Source organism: Mobula hypostoma, chromosome 4 (genome assembly GCF_963921235.1).
Source record: "Mobula hypostoma chromosome 4, sMobHyp1.1, whole genome shotgun sequence".
NCBI classification, from domain to species: Eukaryota; Metazoa; Chordata; class Chondrichthyes; order Myliobatiformes; family Myliobatidae; genus Mobula; species Mobula hypostoma.
In genome coordinates this window covers 94,899,604-94,912,264 of record NC_086100.1, presented here as the reverse complement: position 1 = coordinate 94,912,264, position 12,661 = coordinate 94,899,604, and the positions used below count along the sequence as shown (strand labels likewise).

At 39.4% G+C, this 12,661-nt stretch overlaps 1 protein-coding gene across 1 annotated transcript in view; it reads left to right on the top strand.

Moving 5' to 3' along the window:
- ubxn7 (UBX domain protein 7) overlaps window positions 1-12,661 on the top strand; it is a 128,897-nt gene that overhangs the window by 47,480 nt on the left and 68,756 nt on the right. The window contains 3 exon segments of the mRNA XM_063046174.1: window positions 1,020-1,087; window positions 3,853-3,918; window positions 7,985-8,097. Of these exon segments, the coding sequence (XP_062902244.1) occupies window positions 1,020-1,087; window positions 3,853-3,918; window positions 7,985-8,097 (247 nt within the window).

Below are 12,661 nucleotides of genomic sequence, written 5' to 3'. Positions count from 1 at the left end.
TGTGGTACTCTGCTTTCTCTAAATTGGAGAACTATTGAATTAAATCTAAAAATCTTAAAATCCTGTGATTTATCTGAATATTTAACTTTAAATGGAGATATATTTGGGAGGTCCATGAACTACTTCCACCAGTATTTGTGTTCTTGATCCTCACTCGTTGAAAGCACGCATTCTACAAGGCAAGATAATTTGTCAGTTTGATTATATGCCTTTGGTGCTAGTGCTGGCACCTAACATTCTGTTTTGCCTGTTCTTTCTAAATAGGATATCACTGTTCACCATGATTTTGAACCACTAACTCTGTTCCTCTTTCAAAGTTATGGTTGATGTTGAGTATTTTTTTTCAGTAATAATTTTTCTCAAGACTGATTGAATCCTTTGGGACTCATGGGCCTGTCATCCATGTTAATATGAATCCTTATTGAACTGTTTTTATCTTTTTTTAATCTACATTTTCCCTTAATTTTGTGGTTGCTGTCACTTTCTCCTTTACAGTCATAGCTTTCCTCTTTAAATTTGAACCTGATTAGAACCCACCTCCATGCCTTCCAGTAGAATTTGTATTAGGATCTGCCTGACTCTCCCCAATGTAACATGTGCCACTTGTTCCACTTACTTCCTCCAAACGAGCTCTCGATTCCTGATCAGGTGGAAAATTTCTAATCAAGGCAGTATTGTGAGAAAATTATTTTTATAGCACTTAAAATCAGGCAGATATCACAATGTCATTGTTATACTGTTTCAATAAAAGTAGCAGAATTGCAGTATAATAGAACTAATGATGCTCATTTCAGTCTGCATCCAACCTTTGCTGCATTTGCATCCAAGATACAGTCTCGAAGCTCATACAATACAATAGCTAGCACGTTTTTAATCATCACTTGGTGCTTAATAGCATTATGCTTACAATATGTAGCTAGGTATACCAGTTGTGACTTCACTGAACATTTAAACGTTTCTTGAGAGATGAGTGTAACTTCATTCTCAGGCTCATATCCATTCACTTTGTACAATTTCAGAGATGAAGTACGAGCGCCAATTCCACAAAAGCAAGAAATTCTGGTGGAACCTGAACCATTATTTGGTGGTAAGGTGTTTCAAAGAAAACAGTTTTGTTCAGGTTGTTTATATGTTTAATAGTGTAATTGTGTGTTGCAGGCTTCCAGATCATTTGAAGGATTGAGGAAGCTTTGATGATGCAGGACAAATGTATGTGTCTCTGTCCTCAGTCCTGTTAATTCCTGGTATTTTGCTGCTACATCCTGTTAAATTGTTTGGGTGAGACAAGTAAAATTAATGATCTTGTAGTCAGGGCTCTTCTTGGAAAGTGACCACAGAATGATTGAATTTCTCATACAGATAGAGGGTATAAATAGTTTTATCTAAAAATTGTGTATTATGCCAAAACAAGGGAGACTCTAACTTGAAGAGGGAGGAGTTGGCTAGGATAGACTAAGGCCCATAGGATATAGAGAGCGACAGTTGAAAAGTTTCACCAAGATTTATCATGGAGCTCAACAGAAGTATATTCCTGTTAAGAGCAAGTAGAGTAAGGGAGGGAAGAGTAGTGGTAAATTGGGAAGACTTTAAAAAGCAGCAAAGAACCACTAAGCAAGCAGTAAGGACAGGGAAGACCCAGAAAGTGCTGGAGGAACTCAGCAGGTCAGGCAGCATCTATGGAGAGGAATAAGGAGTTGATGCTTCAGGTCGAGACCCTTCATCAGGATTGGAAAGGAAAGTGAGGGGAAGCCAGAATAATAAGGTAACTGGAGAGGACAGTGGATCATGAGAGAAGGGGAAGGAGGAGGAACACCAGAGAGGGAGGTGATGGGCAGTTGAGGAGAAGAGAAGGGTAAGGGGGAGCCAGGGTGTGGGGTGGAAAAAAAATAAAAGGGGGAGGTGGAGAAATTACCAGAAGTTAGAGAAATAGATGTTCATGACATCTGGTTGGAGACTACCTAGAGAGATATCCACTGTCCCCTTGTATCAGATCCCTCCTTCTTGAGCCCTTTAGCTCTTCCACCTATCACCTCCCAGTTTCTTAATTCATCTTCCGTCTCCCACCCACCAACCGTCCCCCTCACCTGGTTTCACCTTTCACCTGCTAACTTGTACTCCTTCCCCTTCCTTTCCTTATTCTGGCTTCCTCCCCATTCCTTTCCAGTCCTGATGAAGTGTCTCGGCCGAAATGTCGACTGTTTATTCCTCTCCATAGATGCTGCCTCGCCTGCTGAGTTCCTCTAGCACTTTGTGAGTGTTCCTCAAGCTTTCCAGCATCTCCAGTATCTCTTGTGTTTATAAGGAAAGGGAAAATAAATTATGTAAGTAAACTAGCACAACATATAAAAACAGATAGTAAAAGTTTTTTATAATTTTATGAAGCAGAAAAGGGTAGTTAAAGGGAACATAGATCCTTTGGAAGAAAGGGGGGAATTAATGTTGGGTTATTTGGAATGTCTGAAGCCTTGAATGGCTATTTTTTGTTGGTCAGCAGAGGATGTAACTAACATGTCAAAGAGGGATCTTATGGCTGTGATGAGAGGTGAAGAGCTTGATGCAATCACAATCACTGAAGAAGTGGTGCTGAGCAAACTAGCAGGCTTAAAGGTAGACAGGTTGACTGGTGCTGTTGGAATGCAACCCAGGGTATTGAAAGAAAGTTATAACAGAGGCGTTTGAGATAATTTATAACAGTCCTCTGGACATTGGGCAGGTCATGGCCAATTGGAAGACAGTGAATATCATGCCACTGCTTAAAAAAAGGATCTAGGAAAACAGCAAGTAACTATAGACCAATCATCTTAATGTCTGTAGTCAGGAAGATGAAACAATCATTACGGAAAAAATAGTGAGGCGTTTGGATAGAATTGATTCCATCAGGCAGACGCAGTATGGATTCAGGAAGTGCAGGTCCTGTTTGACAAATCTACTGGAGTTCTTTGAGGATATGTTGAGCACAGTGGATAGAAGAGAATGGGTAGATGTGTACTTGGACTTCCAGAAGGCATTTGATAAGGTGCAGTGTAAAAGCCATATCCATAAGATAAGGATACATGGAGTTATGGGTAACATATTAGCATGGGTAGAGGATTGGTTAACCACTAGAAGGCAGAGAGGTGGATAAATGGGTGTTTCTATGATTGTCAGCCATTGGTGAGCAGAATGTCGCAAGGGTCAGTGCTGGACCCACAACTGTTTGCAAAATACATTAGATATAGATTTAGGATGGATAAAAAGAGGAACTACTTTTCCTTGAGAACAGTGAATCTATGGAATTCTCTGCACAGGTAAGCAGTAGAAGCCTCCTCATTAAATATATTTAAGACACAGGTAGATTCTTGCATAGTAGGGGAATTAAGGGTTATGGGGCAGAAAGGGAGGGCTTTCATAGTCAGATCAGTCATAATCTTATTGAATGGTGGAGCAGGCTCAACAGGCCTGATGGACTACTTTTTTATGTTCATTCTCTTAATACCTGATAAAGTTTGTAATTAACTACTACATGCCCAAATCACCATCTCAAACATCTAAAGGTTGACACCAGTCTCCCTTCTAGCTTTCATCATTTGTTGGATGCCAAGTCTACCACCTCAGCCACTCTCATCTTTGATCTCCTTCTCCACCTGATTTCCTTCTCCTCCTCGTCCTTCGCACCCACTTCCCCTTTTGCCTCTTAGAGCTAACTTCCATGTTAATTTAAGTATGTGCTGCTTATTATAACTTGTGTATGTTGCGGTAAATTTGGTCAGCTTTGCCTTTGCACTAACTTTAAACTATTTAGCAAAGTTTTGTTAAAATTAAAATTTGCAAACTGTTTTTCATACACTCTGATCATGTTTATGCATTTCGCAGCCCCCAAACGGCGGAGACCTGCACGCTCAATATTTGATGGGTTCAGAGACTTTCAGACTGAAACAAGTGAGTATTTTATTTTTGAATTTAAAGAACTCTAAAAGTGGGAAATAACTTCAACTATTGCATGCATTATTCATGATGTGGAAGTTTGCACGGGAGAAATGCACCCAGTTAAACTTTAAAAATGCACTTCAGAAATTTCAATGCATGCTGTTCATTACTATTTGCTTGAGTCAGTTAACTTAAAGGCAATAATATTTAAAGCTCAAACATTGTGTTGCTGTGCACTTTGTGAAGTGTCCTTAATTTGGAACTTTTTCTTTAAATTGGCTGTTTGGTACAGTTGAGAGCTACCACAAGTCCTTTAATCTGCTATTCTACTGGTCCAAATGCTTCTGTATGATCGTCATTTAAAGGGTCAAATTCTATAACCTAGTGCACCAAACACTTGTTCCTAAATTTGTGCAAGGAGTATGACCTCCCTAGTACTTTTATCCCTTGCGATTTGGTTGATGAGTTGTTGTCTGTAGTTTGGATCCACATTCCTATTTAGTTCTAAATGGTGGAACTTGATTTGTTTGTTTGACATTTATTCACCAAGCTGCAGACTCATCTCGGTATCAGAACGGGCTGCTGTATAAATCCGATGAATCTTCCTACTCTGTTCTGTTGCCCTGTGATCTTTCAATGTGTTGCTAAAATGAGATGCTTTTCAATACAGTGGATCAGCAAGAGATGGACTTGGTTGACTGATATACAACTCCTAAATCTGATGTATTTGGCTTGGCTAGGAATTTAGTTTGCAGATAGACCACAGCCATCTCAGTTGTAATCCAATTCAAGAAGAGAGCTTGGAAATGAGGTTTCATCTTTGTATTACATACTAAAGCATTGGCAACTGAGTTTGGAGCCTTGGGGAACGGAACTGCAAAAAAAAGCCAGGATACCTTTCTACTTAACTGCTAGATCCTGATTAGCTGTTCTGTCTAACAACTAAATATGTGACATCCTTTTCTCTGCCTTCACCGACACCATGATTTTCCAAACTTGCATCTGCCCCAAATTTTTTCCTTCCTGTTACACCTCAACACCCCAAAAATAGTTTGATTTCTTCATCCTCAATTCTAGCCTAATGTATTAGACCCACCTGCCATCACTTCGTTAAGCACCTTTGCTCTGACCACCAGAACACCTAGGATTTCCTGGTGGAGAAAGTGAGCAGCTTCAAGTTCCTCGGTGTCAAGATCTCTGAGGATCTAACCTGGTCCACATATCAATGTAGCTATAACGGAGGCAAGACAGTGGCTATACTTTTATTAGGAGTTTGGAGAGATTTGGCATGTCAACAAATACACTCAAAAACTTCTATAGTTGTACCGTGGAGAGCATTCTGACAGGCTGCATCACTGTCTGGTATGGAGGGGCTACTGCACAGGACCGAAAGAAGCTGCAGAAGGTTGTAAATCTAGTCAGCTCCATCTTGGGCACTAGCCTACAAAGTACCCAGGACATCTTTAGGGAGCGGCATCTGAGAAAGGCAGCATCCATTATTAAGGACCTCCAACAACCAGGGCATGCCCTTTTCTCACTGTTACCATCAGGTAGGAGGTACAGAAGCCTGAAGGCACACACTCAGTGATTGATGAACCGCTTCTTCCCCTCTGCCCATCCGATTCCTGAATGGACATTGAAGCTTTGGACACTACTTCACTTTTTTTAATATACAGTGTTTTTGTTTTTTGCACATTCTTTAAATCTATTCAATATATGTAATTGATTTACTTATTTATTATTATGTTTTATTTATTATTTTTTCTCTCTCACACCACACGCCAGTGATAATTAAACTGATTCTGGCCGGCCATTTTCATTCTATTTCCTATTCCCACACCAGCATGTTTGTTCATAGGCTCTTCGACTGCCAAGCTGAGGCTGATGCAAAACAGCACACATTCTCCTTGTCCCCAACCTGATAGCATGGCCATCAACTTCTCTACCTTATGGTAACCATTTCTGTCTGTTTCCACATCTCCACTCCATTTTCCCTTGTCAAACTGAGCCCATTATCTCTTTCGCTCCACCAGTTCCTCCCCTATATTTCCTGGTTCACTGTCCTATCAGATTCCTTCTTTACCAGCCCTTTGCCACTTGCACCTGTCGCCTCCCAGCTTCTTGGATCATTCCCACTTTCCCCTCCCCCACCTGTCCATTTACTCCCACCCGCAACCAAAGCTACCAATTCTTCTCCACATCCACCTCCCCATCCTTTTATACTGGCTATCCCTTCTTTCTGGGGAAAGGGTCTCAATCTGAAGCATCAGCTGTCTTTTTTCCACCTGACCCAATGAGTGTTTTTGTGTTACATTATGTCAGTGTTTGCTGTATTTCGATGTGGGAACACTAAAATTTTCCAGTGTTTTCTTTTTTGCCATTTTGAACCCAAAATTCAGTGAACAACTGAGAAAAAAAGCTTGCTTTCACTTCTGTAATTGATTTAGAAGATTAACTCTCATCTCTTTTACCACTGTATATTTATTAAAGCAAATGGCTCAAGGTCAACCTTTACAACTGAGCGTGGGGAGGTCCAGGCTTATTCTTGCTACTCATAATCTCATTCTTACTGTTCACAACTCCCCTCATCTTTTCTCATTACACTGAGGCGTGCTGCTAGATTCTTTTCTTTGAACAGAAAATTACTCTTCCAAACTTTTTTAGCAGAATTGAGCTGCCATTTATGATTTGGATTTGACTTAAGGGTTGCTAAAATACCCAAATAGGGCTAAGCTACAATTTTGGGCCCTTTCTGCTGTTAAAACTTAAACTGGACAGCATTTCTATGTGTACAATTCAACACTGACATCGTTATTGCTGTTTGAGCCACTCTTACTTGCCATAAAGTAGTCTAATGCAAAAATACTGAACTTTCAAATACATTCAGTGTATGTTTGTTTTTATACAATAGGTCCTCACTAAATGTGCCAGTAAAAAATTAGAGCGTTCAAGATTTTCTTATATTCAACTTTTTCTTGCCTCAAATTTTATTTTCCTTCCTGCAGATAATTTTGTATTGATCTAAATATTATGAAACACCAATTATTCTAGTCCCACTGAGGTTGAAAAATAGGCTTGGTCAAATGTTCCAAGTGCTTGTGTGCCAGAATTTGCTTCTGTTTAACTCAAATGAACAGAATTTCATCAGTTTTGTTTAACACACATGCTGTACTATGTAGCAATTCAGACGTGTGTCTTTGAACATCTGCTCATGTCTCCAAGGATTCTTCATGAAAATTTGGTATTACTTGGTCTGCACCGGTGCCAGATCACCCGTAGAGGGTAACAGTCTGCTTTTCCTGTTTTGCAATTTGCAATGTACTTATTGAACTTTTTAGGGAAGTTTAAAGGCAATAATCTGTGAGATCAAAATTGAAGCCGTAATATACCATACAGATATTACCTAAGTAAAATAAGTGTCTTTGAATCTAAAAATCTGTAGGAGCAACCTTACAATCTTCTTTACCCTTGATTCCCTGCACTGTTATGTGCTCAGCTTTCCCTTTCCTGGATGGGACGGGGGGGGGGGGGTGTGCTTTAATTGCTACTTTCTGAAATTGTCTCACTAATAACAAGGCCATCTGTTATGATTTGACAACAAGGAAAGTTGAATTAATTGTTTGTGTTTCAGTGTAGAAAAATAGACTTTTCCTGCTGAACATGCAGGAAGTGTATAAGGAATCAACTTATGTTTAATGCTTATATGCATGTGTATTCTATATTCTCAATCCAAAATACTGGAGCGAAAACTTTAAACCTAGGTCGTTGACTTCTTTGCACAACTTGATTTTAAAAAAAAAAATTGACTATGAAATAACTTGTTATGAAATGGCAAGAAGGTAGAAGTGATTCTTTAATTACTTGATTAAAATTCTAGTAAACCGTACCTCATGGAAAAAGTGTTTAAGGTTTTTAGAAGTAAAATGGGTGAGAATGTGCTCTAAGTTGTCAGCCAACCTGTAATATGAAAACAAAATTTATTTTTGTTGCAACTTTATAACATCAAGGTAGCCATTCTGAGTGTGAAAATACAGTGCACGCATTAATGGACTAACACTGTGTGGTGATATGTTTGCAGTCAGACAGGAGCAGGAGCTGAGAAATGGTGGTCCAGTGGACAAGAAGCTAACCACTCTGGCTGACCTCTTCAGGCCACCCATAGACCTAATGCACAAAGGCAGCTTTGAAACGGTGAGGAATTGCATGAAATTGCAAATATGAGCATGAATGGAATACTATTGTTAGAGAGCTACAAACATTATGTTGCCCAGACTTTGTACTAGCCAATTATGATGTGATTGTCAACACCCATTCTAATAAAGGAAAAAGTCTGTCAGCAATTTCTTGAGTACAAAACATTTAGTAGTCAAAATTGTGGTCAGTTGATTCCTGCTTCACTCAGAATGTGGTTTTGAATCATCTCCATTGAAATCTGCATTAGTAAGTTTTACTGAGCATTTCAAGTAGTTATGAAATAGTTTCAACCATTTAAAAAAACTTATTAAAATATGGCACAAGCTATACATAAATAAAGAATGCTGTTTAATTCTGTCTTTGGCCATAAAAGGCAAGATTAAAAATGTTTGTGAAGACTTCCTATAGATGTTGCATAAGCTGTATGTAAATAAAAATTGCTGTGTAATTGTCTTTGGCCATAAAAGGTAAGATTAAAAATATTTTTAAAGACTTCCTAAAAATGTTGCATAAGCTGTTAGTAAATCATAATTAAACAGCAATTTTTTACTTGGCTGTAAAAGTGTGTATGTGTGTGTGTATATATAATTTCTTCAAATTTCCCCACGTTATGAAACTCCACATTAACTTTTCTATCATTTGCTAATTAAGCATCTGCCTTCATACTTTGTAAAATATTTAAAGCTGTTTAAAAATTATGCATTTATTTGGATTGTACTCTTTGGGGAAAATCTTCAGCCCGATTGGCAAACTGCTTGACATCACAGTTAATGGTGATCCCTACAGATGTGATATTTGGCTGAAGCCAATATTGGGAAAGATCATCTATGTGCCGTTATGATCGGTAAATATATGGCATCTTTCTTCAGAATGCTGCTTTGCATCTGATTGCAAAGCAGGGATAATTATTTTCATTTGTATAGTTTTCTTTTCCAATATAGTCACATTATTAATGATTCTGCTGTTGAATGTTTGCTTAAATTGGTGCAGTCTTTCATTTTTGGCTTTTTTTGATTTTTTTTTGGGGGGGGCTCTATTAAGCACTGTTTTCAATGAGAAAGGATATTTTAGTAACTTACTCCCATTGCTTTGAAGTAAGTGTCCAGTTCTGGCTAGAAGTCACGTGTGGCCTCGGCAAATGTCCAGAATTTGAAACCTTGCTGCTTTTAATAGGGATAGCACTAACATTGTTCTATTTGAGTGATTGAATGCCACATAGTGGTATCCTACTTTTCACAGACTTAATTAAAAGTATTTGATTTTGATAACAATTGTGGCAGTGTATAGAATCAGATCTTAAAGTTTTAAAAATACCTATTGTCACTATGTTTAGTCTGTTTTGTTTCTATTGCCTCATCCATACTTTCTACCTTCCCAGTTAGATTATTCCAAATATGTGTTGAACTCTGTAAAGTGGTTTAATATGTAAATTATTTTACATATTATGGTTTTGACTTTGAGTCCATTCATTCATTTAATCAAAGCAAACAATTTTGTAGTTTTTAATTTTAGTTAAATTCTTTAATGTGTAGACAATTAAATCACATTTTATTGAAAATTAGACTTGCTTACAAACCCCAGCAATGGCTTGCACTACCTGATGCAGCCCTGAGCCCCAACTGAATACCACAATACTGTCCAATGTAGATAGCCTTTAAACGCTAAACCATGGAGAAGCTTGTTGCTGCGAGGGCAGAGCAGAAAGCAGGGATTTGCATCAGCTTCCCAGCACAGAAGAGAAGAGTACAACAGCAGGAAGCCTGAGTCTGTGCCATATTCTTAGTGTAGCATGTGCAGTTGCCTTTTGAAAATACAACAGTGTAAGTATCTGTGAGTGCTTTAATGATCTAGCTCTCTATGGGGTAGTGCTAAGCAGAGCACCAGTGTACTAGCACATCTTCTCATCAAGTTTTCTGGAACTACTTTCCCACCAAGCCTGCATGGTTTGCTTCATTTAAGTCCATGTCTAGTTTCTGATTTGATGGTGTGGTTCTTCAATTAAATGTAGAATTCCATCATACTTTAGTTATTTTTCTTCAAAGATTTAATTTTAAGTTTTAATCTACAATTTGAGAGGGAGAAGGGAAAATCGGAAGTGTCAGTATTACAGTTGAACAAAGGGGACTATGGACCCATGAGGGAGGAGCTGGCCAAAGTTGACTGGAAAGATACCCTAGCAGGGATGACAGTGGAACAACAATAGTAGGTATTTCTGGGAATAATACAGAAGGTGCAGGATCAGTTCATTCTAAAGAGGAAGAAAGATTCTAAGGGGAGTAAGGGGCGACCGTGGATGACAAGGGAAGTCAAGGACAGTATAAAAATGAAAGAGAGGAAGTATAACATAGCAAGGATGAGCGGGAAGCCAGAGGGTTGGGAGACTTTTAAGGAGCAACAGAAGATAACTAAAAAGGCAATACGGGGGGAGAAGGATGAGGTATGAAGGTAAGCTAGCCAAGAATATAAAGGAGGATAGTAAAAGCTGCTTTAGGTATATGAAGAGGAAAAAATTAGCTAAGACCAAAGTTGGGCCCTTGAAGACAGAAACGGGTGAAATTATTATGGGTAACAAGGAAATGGTAGACGAGCTGAACAGGTACTTTGGATCTGTCTTCACTAGGGAAGACACAAACCATCTCCCACATGTAATAGTGGCTGGAGGACCTAGGGTAACGGAGGAACTGAAGGAAATTCGCATTAGGCAGAAAATGATGTTGGGTAAACTGATGGGATTGAAGGCTGATAAACCCCCAGGGCCTGATGGTCTGCATCCCAGGGTACTTAAGGAGGTGGCTCTAGAAATTGTGAACGCATTGGTAATCATTTTCCAATGTTCTATAGATTCAGGATCAGTTCCTGTGGATTGGAGGGTAGCTAATGTTATCCCACTTTTTAAGAAAGGAGGGAGAGAGAAAACAGGCAATTATAGACCAGTTAGTCTGACATCAGTGGTGGGGAAGATGCTGGAGTCAATCATAAAAGATGAAATGGCGGCATATTTGGATAGCAGTAGCAAGATAGGTCCGAGTCAGCATGGATTTACGAAGAGGAAATCATGCTTTACTAATCATCTGGAATTTTTTTGAGGATGTAACTAAGAAACTGGACATGGGAAAGCCAGTGGATGTAATGTACCTGAACTTTCAGAAAGCCTTTGATAAAGTCCCACATAGGAGGTTAATGGGCAAAATTAGAGCACGTGGTATTAGCGGTAGGGTACTGACATGGATAGAAAATTGGTTGGCAGACAGGAAACAGAGTAGGGATTAACAGGTCCTTTTCAGAATGGTAGGCAGTGGTGACTAGTGGGGTACCGCAAGGCTCGGTGCTGGGACCGCAGCTATTTACAATATACATTAATGATTTAGATGAAGGGATTAAAAGTAACATTAGAAAATTTACAGATGACACAAAGCTGGGTGACAGTGTGAAATGTGAGGAGGATGTTATGAGAATGCAGGGTGACTTGGACAGGTTGGGTGAGTGGGCAGATGCAGTTTAATGTGGATAAATGTGAGGTTATCCACTTTGGTGGCAAGAACGGGAAGGCAGATTACTATCTGAATGGTGTCAAGTTAGGAAAAGGGGAAGTATAACGAGATCTGGGTGTCCTTGTTCATCAGTCACTGAAAGTAAGAATACAGGTACAGCAGGCAGTGAAGAAAGCTAATAGCATGTTGGCCTTCATAACAAGGGGATTTGAGTATAGGAGCAAAGAGGTCCTTCTGCAGTTGTACAAGGCCCTGGTGAGACCCCACCTGGAGTATTGTGTGCAGTTTTGGTCTCCAAATTTGAGGAAGGACATTCTTGCTATGGAGGGAGTAGGTTCACTGAGTTAATTCCAGGAATGGTGGGAATGTCATATGTTGAAAGATTGGAGCGACTGAGCTTGTATACACTGGAATTTAGAAGGATAAGAGGGGATCTGATTGAAACATATAAGATTATTAAGGAATTAGATGCGCTAGAGGCAGGAAACATGTTCCCGATATTGGGGGAGTCCAGAACCAGAGGCCTTGGTTTAAGAATAAGGGGTAGACTATTTAGAACGGAGTTGAGAAAAAACTTTTTCACTCAGAGGGTTGTGGATCTGTGGAATGGTCTGCCTCAGAATGCAGTGGAGGCCAATTCTCTGGATTCTTTCAAGAAAGAGTTAGATAGAGCTCTTAAAGATAGCGGAGTGAAGCGATATGGGGAGAAGGCAGGGACAGGGTACTGATTGTGAATGATCAGCCATGATCACAGTGAATGGCGGTGCTGGCTCGAAGGGCCGAATGGCCTACTCGTGCACCTATTGTCTATTGATTCTATTTCAGTCCCCAAGCTTACTTCCAGACTAATGTCCATTTCATTTGGTCCTGTGATGTGCAGTTGGAACATGGAATGAGTATGAATGGAATTGTATCGAGCTGTTGATAAGACTTAGTCGTTATCTACATACTTTTTCTCCCCATATCATTCAGCCACAACCCTATCTCTGAAATGCCCTTTGAGAAACTGTTGCTTGTCTGTCAAGTGTGGTCCCTACTGGTTTCTCGTTGGCTCTAAATTTGCAGAATTT